Here is a 14519-nt window from a genome sequence, read left to right as displayed (position 1 = left end):
ACGTCCGAGGTCAGATCCCCTGCTTTGATGCAGGGCTCCGCGGTGAGCCCGCATCAAAGCCGGGACATGTCAGCTGTTTTGAACAGCTGACATGTGCCCGTAATAGGCGCGGGCAGAATCGCGATCTGCCCGCACCTATTAACTAGTTAAATGCCGCAGTCAAACGCAGACAGCGGCATTTAACTACCGCTTTCGGCCGGGCGGCCGGAAATGACGTCATCGCCGACCCCCATCACATGATCGGGGGTCGGCGATGCGTCAGGATGGTAACCATAGAGGTCCTAGAGACCTCTATGGTTACTGATCACCGGTGGCTGTGAGTGCCACCCTGTGGTCGGCGCTCACAGCACACCTCCATTTCTGCAACATAGCAGCGATCAGCAGATCGCTGCTATGTAGCAGAGGCGATCGAGTTGTGCCTGCTTCTAGCCTCCCATGGAGGCTATTGAAGCATGGCAAAAGTAAAAAAAAAAAAAAGTTAAAAAAAATGTGAAAAAAAAAAAAATATAAAAGTTTAAATCACCCCCCTTTCGACCCAATCAAAATAAATCAATCTAAAAAAAAAAATCAAATCTACACATTTGGTACCGCCGCGCTCAGAATCGCCCAATCTATCAATTAAAAAAAAGCATTAACCTGATCGCTAAACGGCATAGCGAGAAAAAAAATTTGAAACGCCAGAATTACGTTTTTTAGGTCGCCGCGACATTGCATTAAAATGCAATAACGGTCGATCAAAAGAACGTATCTGCGCCAAAATGCTATCATTAAAAACGTCATCTCGGCACGCAAAAAATAAGCCCTCAACCGACCCCAGATCACGAAAAATGGAGACGCTACGAGTATTGGAATATGGCGCAATTTTTTTTTTTTTTTTAGCAAAGTTTGGAATTTTTTTTAACTCTTAGATAAAAAATAACCTAGTCATGTTAGTTGTCTATAAACTCGTACTGACCTGGAAAATCATAATGGCAGGTCAGTTTTAGCATTTAGTGAACCTAGCAAAAAAGCCAAACAAAAAACAAGTGTGGGAATGCACTTTTTTTGCAATTTCACCGCACTTGGAATTTTTTTCCCGCTTTCTAGTACACGACATGCTAAAACCAATGATGTCGTTCAAAAGTACAACTCGTCCCGCAAAAAATAAGCCCTCACATGGCCAAATTGACGGAAAAATAAAAAAGTTATGGCTCTGGGAAGGAGGGGAGTGAAAAACGAACACGGAAAAACTAAAAATCTCAAGGTCATGAAGGGGTTAAATGAGAAGGTGTGTCCAAACTTTTGGTCTGTACTGTACAAATTATGGATAAAGAAAAAAAGTTAGAAGACTAAGAAAAAAGTCAGAAGACTAAGACTAGAAATTAAACTACCTTTTCATATTCAGAAAGTGCAATTCTGCAGTTGTAATTCCTGTACAGATCTATGAGCTCCTGAAGACTTGTGACAAGCTTCATCAACTGCTGGACTTCTTCACAGTCACCATCTTCTTTCTGAAATGTTAAAACAGCAGTAAAAATACTCTACATCATACATTAAAAAGGAATGATCAACAAATCAGAAAATAAATGCTGTCAACTGTAAAGAACAATTGAGATTTCGGTACAAAAATATCCAAATAGTGAGCCAACGCCATCTAAAATGATCATAAACTTATTTATTCATTTATTTTAAGAAAATTTAAATTAGGCTTTTTTTAAGTGGGTAAAAACAGGAAATGCATTAAAATATAAGGCCCCATTCATAATTCTGTTTTATTTCTCATACCCAAAAAAGGATGCCATTTTCAAGAGTGTGCTGGATCCAATATTAATCCGTACTTGGTCCATGCGTCCATTTTTACCATCAGTGTGACATCTGTTTTTCTCTTCTCAGATACAAAAATTGATGGGAGGTTTTTCCCCTTCCTCTAGCATTACTTATTGAAAATTGGACCGTTAACAGATTTAACTAGAATAGAGTTTGTAGGGGGGTGACCCATTAACTTGAACGGGTGTGTTTGATCTGAAAATTGGAATAAAATCGGACAATTCTCTGCTTTTTCTTTTTTGCACATGTGAAAAGCCTATTCACTATAATGTCTACGTGTTCCATCAGCAAAAGACAAAAAAAAAACAACAAGCACTTGAAACGTGGATGTGTGAATAATTCCTAACTTATAATCATCTTCTTATACCACTTCTGCTATAGTGGTTGTGAACGGCAAAGATGATATTTGACCCGGTGTAGCCAATATCAGGGTTCGGCAGTGACTGGTTCTGGAAGACTGTTCATGACGACCGACGAGACCATAGGTGAGGTAGCACATACCGTATATACTCGAGTATAAGCCGACCCGAGTATAAGCAGAGACCCCTAATTTTGCCACAAAAAAATGGGAAAACTTAATGACTCGAGTATAAGCCTAGGGTGGCAAAATGCAGCAGCTACCGGTAAATGTCAAAAATAAAAATAGATACCAATAAAAGTAAAATTATTTGAGACATCTGTAGGTTAAGTGTTTTTGAATATCCATATTGAATCAGAAGCCCCATATAATGCTCCATACAGTTCATGATGGGCCCCATAGGATGCTCCATACAAAATACGCCCCATACAGTAGTGGCCAAAAGTATTGACACCCCTGCAATTCTGTCAGATAATACTCCGTTTCTTCCTGAAAATGATTGCAATCACAAATTCTTTGGTATTATTATCTTCATTTAATTTGTCTTAAATGAAAAAACACAAAAGAGAATGAAGCAAAAAGCAAAACATTGATCATTTCACACAAAACTCCAAAAATGGGCCAGACAAAAGTATTGGCACCCTCAGCCTAATACTTGGTTGCACCACCTTTAGCCAAAATAACTGCGACCAACTGCTTCCGGTAACCATCAATGAGTTTCTTACAATGCTCTGCTGGAATTTTAGACCATTCTTCTTTGGCAAACTGCTCCAGGTCCCTGATATTTGAAGGGTGCCTTCTCCAAACTGCCATTTTTAGATCTCTCCACATGTGTTCTATGGGATTCAGGTCTGGACTCATTGCTGGCCACCTTAGAAGTCTCCAGTGCTTTCTCTCAAACCATTTTCTAGTGCTTTTTGAAGTGTGTTTTGGGTCATTGTCCTGCTGGAAGACCCATGACCTCTGAGGGAGACCCAGCTATCCCACACTGGGCCCTACATTATGCTGCAAAATTTGTTGGTAGTCTTCAGACTTCATAATGCCATGTACACGGTCAAGCAGTCCAGTGCCAGAGGCAGCAAAGCAACCCCAAAACATCAGGGAACCTCTGCCATGTTTGACTGTAGGGACCATGTTCTTTTCTTTGAATGCCTCTTTTTTTCTCCTGTAAACTCTATGTTGATGCCTTTGCCCAAAAAGCTCTACTTTTGTCTCATCTGACCAGAGAACATTCTTCCAAAACATTTTAGGCTTTTTCAGGTAAGTTTTGGCAAACTCCAGCCTGGCTTTTTTATGTCTTGGGATAAGAAGTGGGGTCTTCCTGGGTCTCCTACTATACAGTCCCTTTTCATTCAGATGTAGACGGATAGTACGGGGTGACACTGTTGTACCCTCGGACTGCAGGGCAGCTTGAACTTGTTTGGATGTTAGTAAAGGTTCTTTATCCAACATCTGCACAATCTTGCGTTGAAATCTCTTGTCAATTTTTCTTTTCCGTCCACATCTAGGGAGGTTAGGCCACAGTGCCATGGGCTTTAAACTTCTTGATGACACTGCGCACGGTAGACACAGGAACATTCAGGTCTTTGGAGATAGACTTGTAGCTTTGAGATTGCTCATGCTTCCTCACAATTTGGTTTCTCAAGTCCTCAGACAGTTCTTTGGTCTTCTTTCTTTTCTCCATGCTCAATGTGGTACACACAAGGACACAGGACAGAGGTTGAGTCAACTTTAATCCATGTCAACTGGCTGCAAGTGTGATTTAGTTATTGCCAACACCTGTTTGGTGCCACAGGTAAGTTACAGGTGCTGTTAATTACACAAATTAGAGAAGCATCACATGATTTTTCAAACAGTGCCAATACTTTTGTCCACCCCTTTTTTATGTTTGGTGTGGAATTATATCCAATTTGGCTTTAGGACAATTCTTTTTGTGTTTTTTCATTTAAGACATTAAATGAAGATAATAATAACTAAGAATTTGTGTTTGCAATCATTTTCAGGAAGAAACTGAGTATTATCTGACAGAATTGCAGGGGTGTCAATACTTTTGGCCACAACTGTATAATGCTCCATAAAGTTTATGATGGGCCCCATAGGATGCTCTATATTAAAATATGCCCCATATAATGCTGCACAAATGTTGATTATGACCCCATAAGATGCTCCATAGAGACATTTGCCCAATACAATGCTGCACAAATGTTTATTATGGCCCCATAAGATGCTCCATACAGACATTTGCCGCATATAATGCTGCACAAATGCTGATTATGGCCCCATAAGATGCTCTATACAGACATTTGCCCGTATAATGCTGCACAAATGCTGATTATGGCCCCATAAGATGCTCCATAGACACATTTGCCTCGTATAATGCTGCACAAATGCGGATTATGGCCCCATAAGATGCTCCATAGACACATTTGCCCTGTATAATGCTCCACAAATGCTGATTAAAGGGGCACTTTCAGCCAAAAAAAAAATGGGCTGAAAATCTCGGCTTATACTCTAGTATATACGGTAATTTTTCAGATTATAAGACACACTTTTTTCCTGTGAATGTGAAAAACAATGTAGGGTAGATGTACATTTTAAGAAACAGCACTAACCAGGGGTATCCAAAGCCAAGACGAGGCAATGCCAAGTTCTGAAGGATTCTTAGAGATAAAATAGGTTTCTGCCATTTTAAAGCCATTCTCAGGCCAGTTAGCCTAGTGAAGAACAAAGCACATTTTAAATAAAACTTTTATTACAACATGCCACTGTGAAAACAGTATTTAGTAGAAAACAAAGAATATCAATATTAATTCCCACAAGTATAATAATTATCCAGTAGAAAAAAATAGACAAATCCATTGAGAGTAAAACACAAATATGGAAATTTGACATCTGAAACAGGAAAAGAATACTTGAAGGTTTATTTAGTTTTAGAATACCATATATACGTCCTTCGCCAAGATTAACCTGCCCAATTCCAGCCTTGCTGAAACATCCTCAGATCAACACCTGGAGACCTGGAGAGGGGTACAAGCCACAGTGTCTTGCACCCACTGTGAAATTTGGTGGCGGATCGGTGATGATCTGGGGATGCTTCAGTCAGGCTGGAATTGGGCAGGTTGTTCTTTGCGAAGGACGTATGAATCAAGCCACATACAAGGTTATCCTGGAAAAACAGTTGATTCCTTCTGCTCAGGCAATGTTCCCCAACTCTGAGGACTGCATTTTCAAGAAGGACAATGCGCCATGCCACACATATAATTCAATCAAGGTGTGGATGACCACCACATCAAATCACAGTCATGGCCAGCCCAATTTCCAGACATGAAACCCACTGAAAACCTCTGGAAGATGGATAGTCACAAGCCATCAACCAAAGAAGAACTGCTTAAATTTAAAGGAGTGGCATAAGGTCACCCAAAAGCAGTGTGACAGACTGGTGGAAAGAATGCCAAGACGCATGAAAGCTGTGAATAAAAATCAGGGTTATTCCACAAAACATTCATTTCTGAACTCTTACCAAGTTAAAACATTAGTATTGTTGTTTCTAAATTATTATGAACTCATTTTTTTTTTTTTGCCTTATTTGAGGTCCCCCGAGGAAGTTGTGGGCGAAACGCGCGTAGTGGCATGTGTTTGCACTAATGGACAAAAATATGAGTAAGAGTATGTAATGGAAATATTAGTCCCTTTTTGCACAAGTTACATTATGGGGTCATTGGACCATAGGGATATTCCCCTTTAAAATCTATGCAACAGTAGGGTAATATAGTTGTCCTTACATTGATTATGCACTGGCACTTTGGTATGATGTAATAGGTGGCTATAGTGATTCGCTCTGTTACAATTTATGCCCTTATTTAATCTCCATAGTTCAACACTTTGTGTTTGGTGCACCTATAACTTATAATCAAATAGCTCTGGATGTGATATTATGCTTGATATATTATTGGATCGTAATGTACTATTATTATTGGATTGTAATTTGTATTTTTTTAGTGTTAATAAATGATACTTTCTCTTTTTACACATCTTTTGTGAGTTGCTATGCTTCAGTCTTTATCAAACAAAGAAGAACTGCTTAAATTTTTGTACCAGGAGTGGCATAAAGTCACCTAAAAGCAGTGTGAAAGACTGGTGGAAAGAATGCCAAGACGCATGAAAGCTGTGAATAAAAATCAAGGTTATTCTACAAAACATTCATTTCTGAACTCTTACTGAGTTTTTTTAAAATATTAGTATTGTTTTTTCTAAATTATTATGAACTCGTTTTTTGTTGTTGTTTTTTGCCTTATTTGAGGTCTGTGAAAAATGCATTTTTTTCTGTTATTTTTACCATTTCTTATAGTCAGAAAATAAATACAAAAAATGTATTGCTTGGAACTTCGGAGACATGTCAGTAGTTTATAGAATACTAGATGGTGGCCCGATTCGAACGCATCGGGTATTCTAGAATACGTATGTATATAGCAGCCACATAGTATATATCACAGGCCACGACATATTCTTGAATACCTGATGCGTTAATACAGGCCACGCAGTGGCCACGCAGTATGTAACACAGCCCAAACAGTATATAACACAGCCAACGCAGTATATAACATTGCCCACATAGTATATAACACTGACAACGTAGTATATAACAGCCATGCAGTATATAACGCTGCCCACACAGTATAAAGCACTGCCCACACAGTATATTACACTGCCCACATAGTATATAACACTGTCCACGTAGTATTTAGCAGCCATGTAGTATATAACGCAGCCCACACAGTATATAACACTGCCCACGTAGTATATAGCAGCCATGTAGTATATAACGCAACCCACACAGTATATAACATTGCCCACATCGTATATAACACTGCCCACATAGTATATAGCAGCCATGTAGTATATAACGCAGCCCACGCAGTACACTGTGTTCCAAATTATTATGCAAATGATATTTTTCTCGGATTTTCCTGAATGGTCGGTGCAAATGACAGTCAGTCTAATAAAAGTCATCACCCGTTAGATTATACATCGAATTTTATTGAAGAAACCTCCCAATAATAACAGTATAATCTCCAAAATAAATAAAAACTCAAAATGCACTGTTCCAAATTATTAGGCACAGTATAATTTCTATACATTTGATATGTTACAGAAAATGCTCATTTGTGGAATTTGCAGCATTAGGAGGAATGTGGAACATAATTTTTAAGTAGTTTTCCTTTAATTGGAATCACCTGGAAAACTAATTATCACGTGTTTAAGATTGATTTCAGTGATCCATTGAGCCCTGAGACACAATACCATCCATGAGTTAATTTGAAAAACAAAACAATTAAATCTTTATGACACTTAAATCCAATTTGCATAATAATTTGGAACACAGTGTATATAACATTGCCCACATAGCATATAACACTGCCCACGTAGTACATAGCAGCCATGTAGTAATATAACGCAGCCCACGCAGTATGTAATACAGCCCACGTAGTATATAGCAATGTGGGCACTATATGCGTGGTTAAAAAAGATTTAAAATAAAAAAAATTAACATATACACACCTTCCGAAGTCCCCTTGTAGTCCTGGCGCCTGTGTGCGGAGCACGCAGTAGCTTCCGGTCCCAGGATTGGTATGAGCGCAGGATCTGTGATGACGTCGCGGTCACATGACCGTGACGTCATGGAAGGTCCTTGTCGCATAGCATCCTTGGCACCGGAACCTGCCGCTTGCACTGCCGAAGACAGCGCACCACGTCGGAGGGTGAGAATAACCTTTTTTTATTATTATTATTATTATTATTATTTGTGACATTAGATCTTTTTACTATTGATGCTGCATACACAGCATCAATAGTAAAAAGTTGGTCACACAGGGTTAATAGCTACGTTAATGGAGTGCGTTACACCGCGGCATAACGCAGTCCATTAACGCTGCCATTAACCCTGTGTGAGGGCTGACTGGAGGGGAGTATGGAGCGGGCACTGACTGCGGGGAGGAAGGAGCGGCCATTTTGCCACCGGACTGTGCCCGTCGCTGATTGGTCGTGGCAATGGTCGTGGGCGTTTTGCCACGACCAATCAGCAACTTGGATTTCCATGACAGACAGAGGCCGCGACCAATGAATATCCGTGACAGACAGACAGAAAGACAGACAATTATTTAGTAGAAAAGAACAATTTACATGTTACACAAAAATATACCTATAAAGAGAAAAATCAGACAAACTGAAAATTTTGCAGTGGTCTCTTAATTTTTGCCAGAGCTGTATGTTTTTATACTTTGCAAAATAATTTTACACTGTCCCAAACAGATGATTAATGTGTAAATTAAGATCCAGAATTTTAAAAAGTAATGTTTGTAATTGGATTCAAAACCGGCTAAAAGATTTCAACATTGAGTTGTGGTGAACGACTGGTACCCTGAATGGTCTCTGGTTATAAGTGTATACCCCAACATTTTAGTGCTGGGTCTGCTATTATTCAACTTTTTAATGATATGGAAGATAGCAACACAGGGATTTTTGTGTACACGCCGTAAAATCCTTTTCTCCGAGCCACTCATTGAGGGACACAGGACCGTGGGTGTATGCTGTTGCCACTAGGAGACTGACACCAAGTTAATACAAAGAAAGTTAGCTCCTCCTCTGCAGTATATACCCTCCTGCTGCCTCCTAGAGAACAAGTTCAGTGCAAAAGCAGTAGGTGAACTTCAACAACATATAAAAGTACAACATGTCGAACTAACAAAAAAACACCAGCCATTAGGCTAACAGGGTGGGCGCTGTGTCCTCCAATGAGTGGCTCGGAGAAAAGGATTTTACGGTGAGTACACAAAAATTCCTGTTACTCCTTCGCCTCATTGGGGACACAGGACCGTGGGACGTCCAAAAGCAGTCCCTTGGTGGGGAAAAAACAAAAACCATCAGGCTTCACGTAACAACTGCCTAGATGTGTGCCACTGCAGCCTGCAGAATTCTTCTGCACATCCCCGCATCAGCCGAAGCTTGGGTATGAACATTAAAGTGCTTCGACGAGAAAGTATGTAGGCTGGACCAAGTCGCGGCTTTACAGACCTGCTCCGCCGACGCCTCATGCCGAATGGCCCAGGAAGCACCCAGTGACCGAGTGGAGTGCGCTCTGATCCCAGCTGGGATAGGCTTACCTCTGATGCGGTAGGACTCCTGAATGGTGGAACGAGTCCACCTAGCTATCATGGCCTTTGAAGCGGCTAGGCCCTTCCTGTGCCCCCTCAGGAAGCATGAACAAAGAATCCGACGTTCGGAAGGATGCCATCCTCGATACATACCTTCTCAGAGCTCTGACTACATCCAGACTATGGAGAGCCCTTTCCACCCTGCGGACTGGAGTTGGACAAACTGAAGGAAGAACAATGTCCTCGTTAAGGTGGAAGGAAGACACAACCTTGGGCAAAAAGGATGGAGAAGGCCGGAGGACAACCTTGTCCTGATGGAAAATAAGATAAGGCGCCCAACAGGACAGAGCAGCCAGCTCCGAAAATCGCCTGACTGATGTGATTGCAAAAAGAAAAGCAACTTCCCAGGACAGAAAGGTGAGCGAAATATCCTGAAGCGGTTCAAAAGGAGCTTCCTGCAAGACTCCCAAGACCAAGTTAAGGTCCCAAGGGTCTAAAGGCCTGCGTTAGGGGGAAAGCACATGAGTAACCCCCTGAATGAACATTTTCACCTGAGGTTTTGTCGCAATTCTATGTTGGAATAAGACCGATAAGGCAGATATCTGGCCCTTGAGTGAGCTGAGTGCCAGGTCTGAGTACAGACCGGTCTGCAGGAATTCTAAAATGGTGGTAATAGAGAAGACGAGGGGGAGACGTCCACGAGCTTTGCACCAAGCAAAAAATGTCTTCAAAGTACGGTGATGTAAGGAGGAGGGAGGGTTGGCACTGCCTAACCCTTGGCTATATTTCTTATCTTCCCAGTGTCAACATCTGGCAAGCAGAATGGAGGACACATCTGTGGAAATGGGGGGAGGTGGAGGGATTCTTCAGTTTCTGGGGGTCGGGGTCCCCTATTGTCTAAGTTAGAGGCGAATAAATGTAAACTGTGGGTGTCTACATTTCCGACGGTAATGCTTATGGTCAAAGTGTGGGGTAAAATTAAAAGTTTAAGAGGAATTACTGAGTTCACGAGGTATACCCCTATATGGGATAATCCATACCTGCCGCAATTGAGGACATTGAAGGGGTTTGCGCAATGGTGATGAGAGGGTATCTGGTGGCTCTCACAACTGAGGACTTACGAAAGGAGTTCTCACTTCAGCAATCTGTATTTTATCAGTATTTTCAAGTAAGACACGCTTATATAAAGCAGACTCATATACACCCTATTATTATACATCATGATACTGTTATTAATAGGCTCGGTTTACAGGCATCTACAAGGGGACTAATTTCATTCGTGTACGGGGAGCTCCTCTCGAGGGTGCTATTGGGTCACCCGATGACGGCATTAGCGAAATGGGAACAACAAGTGGGGGGGATTTTGGTTGATCATTGGGAGTCAATAATGCAAATGATCCCTAAGTTGTCCCTCAGTGAGCCTAACCGTCTGTCTCAACTATATATCCTTTATAGGGTTTATAGGACTCCTAAGTGGCTGTTTGATTTGGGTCTGAGGCCAAATTCAAAATGTCCCAAGTGTACGCATGAAAATGCAGATATCCTATATATGTTCTGGACGTGTCCCTGTATACAAATATTCTGGATTATGGTTCTCAACTTAATATAAATGGCCACAGAGCAGGATATTCCCAGAGACCCTATTGTCTGTGTGCTTGGATATGTTGAGGAGGCGGGAAGAGATGATTATTCACAAATATCTGTTGCCAGAATGCTTTTTACGGCTAGAAAATTAATAGCATATCACTGGATCTCAGATAAAGTTCCTACGAGGAAAGAATATGTAAATAAGCTAAAACTCATACTATATATATATACTATATATATATACTATATATTGTTAGTGGTTAGCACTGCGGCCTTGCAGCGCAGGGGTCCTGGGTTCTAATCCCACTCAGGACAACATCTGCAAAGAGTTTGTATGCTCTCTCCGTGTTTGCGTGGGTTTCCTCCGGGCACTCCGGTTTCCTCCCACATTCCAAAAACATACTGATAGGGATTCTAGATTGTGAACCCCATCGGGGACAGTGATGACAATGTGTGCAAAACTGTAAAGCGCTGCAGAATATGTTAGCGCTATATAAAAATAAAGATTATATATTTAAGATTATTACTATGCAGAAAGAAGGCAATCTATTTTAAACGGGATAGACCGGCAGTGTTTGAGAAAATTTGGGCAGGATGATTGAATGTTCCAGGCTTACCGTCTGTAAGTTTATTCTCGTGATACCATGTTTATATCACCCTGAAAGTGATTTAGTTGTAATCCATGACTTGTGCTTTGGGATATGTTCCTTATCTATGTCTGTAATTTTTTTGGTGATATATTTTATCATTGGACCAGGGTTGGGTAGGGGGGAGCGGTTGGGAATGGGGGGAAGATTGTGGTGTAGTTTGGTGAAAATTCTGTTATGTTCTGAAAACTTTAATAAAAAATATCTGACTGAAAAAAAAAAAAAGGTGCGGTGATAAATGCGTACCAACGCAGGCTTACAAGCACTGATCATCGTGGACACGACCTGATGTGAAAATCCAGCCTGAGTCAGAATCCAGGATTCAACGGCCAAGCCGTTAAAAACAGGGCCGCTGAGTTCTGGTGGTAAATCGGCCCCTGGGAAAGCAGATCTGGACAATCCGGCAGTTGCCAGGGTACGTCGGCGACGAGGCGCACCAACTCTACGAGCCATGACCGGCGTGGCCAATCCGGAGTGACCAGGATAGCTGAAACCTCTTTTGCCTTGATCCGTCTGATGACTCTCGGAAGAAGCGGCAGCGGGGAAAAAATGTACAGAAGACGGAACTGTTGCCACTAAAGAACCAGAGCATCCACTCCAATGGGTCTTGGATCTTGCGACCGAGCTATTAACCTGGAGACCTTGGCGTTCAGTCTGGCACCATCAGATCGACATCTGGGGTCCCCCAACGAAGACAGATCTGTTAGAAAACATGCGGCTGAAGTTCCCACTCCCGCGAAGCGAGACCATGGCGGCTGAGGAAGTCTGATGCCAAGTTTTCCACACCTGGTATGTGTACTGCAGAGATTACCGAGTGGTTCCTCTCTGCCCATCGAAGAATGCGAGATACCACGGACATGGCCGCCCTGCTGCGGATAACCCCTTGATGGTTGATATATGCCACAGCTGTGGCGTTGTCCGATTGAATTCGGATGGGGTGACACGCTAGGAGATAATGAAACTGCAGTATCACTCGGATTTCCAAGACATTGATTGGAAGTTTCGATTCCTGAGATGACCAGCGGTGTTGGTGACGAAAAAACTGCTCCTCAGCCCAGAAGACTGGCATGTGTAGTCACCACTAGCCATTAAACCGGGAGAAAGGACTTTCCCTGGTTGAGAGAAAAATTAAAGGAACCATCTGAGAGTGGAGGGATAGGTGGCCCCAGCAGTCGAGGGAAAACTGGTTCCTGTCCCAAGCTGCTAGAAGAGCATGCTGTAGGGGACGGAGGTGCATCTGTGCGAAAGGAACTTCTTCCATTGCTGTCACCATTTTGACCAGTACCCTCGTCGCAAAGCGGATGGAATGAGGGGATGACTGAGAAAGTGGGTGGGCTCCTTGCTGAAGGGCTAGGACCTTGCCTTGAGGGAGAATTGAGAGGTGTCCAGGGTCATGCCTAAAAAGGATATCTGCTGAGATGGAAAGGTGGAAGACCTGGCTAAGTTTATCAGCCAACCCAGACGAGAAAGAGTATCTCTAGTGATACGAACGGACTCCACGCAGTCGTGGAAAGACGGACCCTTGATCAGGAGGTCGTCCAGATAGGGTAATACGACCACTACCCGAGAATGCAGGATGGACAGGACAGCCACCATGACCTTTGTGAAGACCCTGGGAGCGGTAGCAAGGCAGTGAACTGAAAATGCTGTTTGTGCATGGCAAAACGCAGGAACTTTTGTTGGTGGTGGTGGGGAAATCGGGATGTGCAGTTAAGCATCTCGAATATCGATGGATGCTAGAAACTCCCCTTTTTCCATTGAGGTGATGACGGAGCGCAGATACGCCATGTGGAAATGACGGACCTTGACAAACTTGTTTAGAAGTTTGAGGTCTAGTATGGGTCTCACTAATTCCTTCCCTTTTTGGGACAACAAATAGGTTGGAGTAAAATCCTTCGAACCTTTCGTTTTCCAGAACTGGGACAATAACGCCATCGCGGCGCAAAGAGTATGGCTCGGGAAAGAGCCTTTGCCCTTGATGCTAGAAGTTGGGAAGGAAAGAAACGAACAGGAGGCCGCAAGGAAAAAACGATTTTGTATGCGGAAGACACCAGGTCCCTGACCCATTCGTCGTGAACGATAAGAGAGCCAGACATTGTGAAACCGAAGTAGGCGACCGCCTACCCTGCTGGTGTCGACCGGATAACCACATGAGTCATTGGGAGAAATATCTGTGGGACCTAGATCCCTTAGATCCGGACTGTTTTGGCCTGCCCTTCCATCGCTGATTGGACCTAAATGATTCCTGGTGACCTCTGTTAGTGCGAGGAGAGCGTCATGATCCTGAAGACGTAGTGGTAGGGGACCAATCCTGATTGGCGCAAAAGGATCGGAAACGGATTTGATGTTGACGTCGAAAAGGACATCTAAGCCTCTGCTAGGGAAGAAATTTGCTATTTCCTCCCGTAGCATCCGAGATAAGCTGATCCAGCTTCTCTCCAAATGCCCACTCTGGTAAGGAACAGATGTCAGACTTTTTTAATGCAGAATCCGCTTTCCATTCTCTGAGCCATAAAGATCTTCTGATTGTGATGGCATTTGCCGCCAATAGAGCTGCACAATTGGCCGCATCCAAAGAAGCGTGTACCAGGTAATCTCCTGACTGAGAAATTTGGCTAGCCATCTGCACTGCCTCCGGAAGCTTACTGCTCTGGATGGAATTAGCCAAGGTCTCCGACCAGGAAACCATTGCTTTAGCTACCCACACTGCAGCAAAGGAAGGATACAGAGCCGCAGCTGAGGTCTTAAAGACAGATTGCGACAAATTTTCTATCTGGCGGTCTGCGTGTTTGTTATTAGATGATCCGTCCGGCAGGGATAGAAGGGTTTTGGTTGGATGCCAGGCGAGAGACTGGTGGGTCTACTACAGGAGACTCAGTTCAATCTTTTCTCAGATCAGCGGAAAAAGGTTCCTTGCCTCAAGCGGTTTTTGTCCTGTAAAGCGCTTATCAGGTCGCTCCCTGTGCCGAT

The 14519-nt window shown here is 42.7% G+C and overlaps 1 protein-coding gene across 1 annotated transcript in view; it reads right to left on the bottom strand.

The window, feature by feature from the left end:
* KNTC1 (kinetochore associated 1) overlaps positions 1-14519 on the bottom strand; it is a 356896-nt gene that overhangs the window by 202483 nt on the left and 139894 nt on the right. Inside the window, exons 24-25 of the mRNA XM_069755662.1 lie at positions 4777-4878; positions 1371-1490 (exon numbers count right to left, since the gene is read on the bottom strand). Of these exons, the coding sequence (XP_069611763.1) occupies positions 1371-1490; positions 4777-4878 (222 nt within the window). The remainder of the gene's footprint in view (positions 1-1370; positions 1491-4776; positions 4879-14519) is intronic.

The sequence above is a fragment of the Ranitomeya imitator genome, chromosome 1, assembly GCF_032444005.1.
Source record: "Ranitomeya imitator isolate aRanImi1 chromosome 1, aRanImi1.pri, whole genome shotgun sequence".
NCBI lineage: Eukaryota > Metazoa > Chordata > Amphibia > Anura > Dendrobatidae > Ranitomeya > Ranitomeya imitator.
This window is presented reverse-complemented; position numbering and strand designations above follow the sequence as displayed.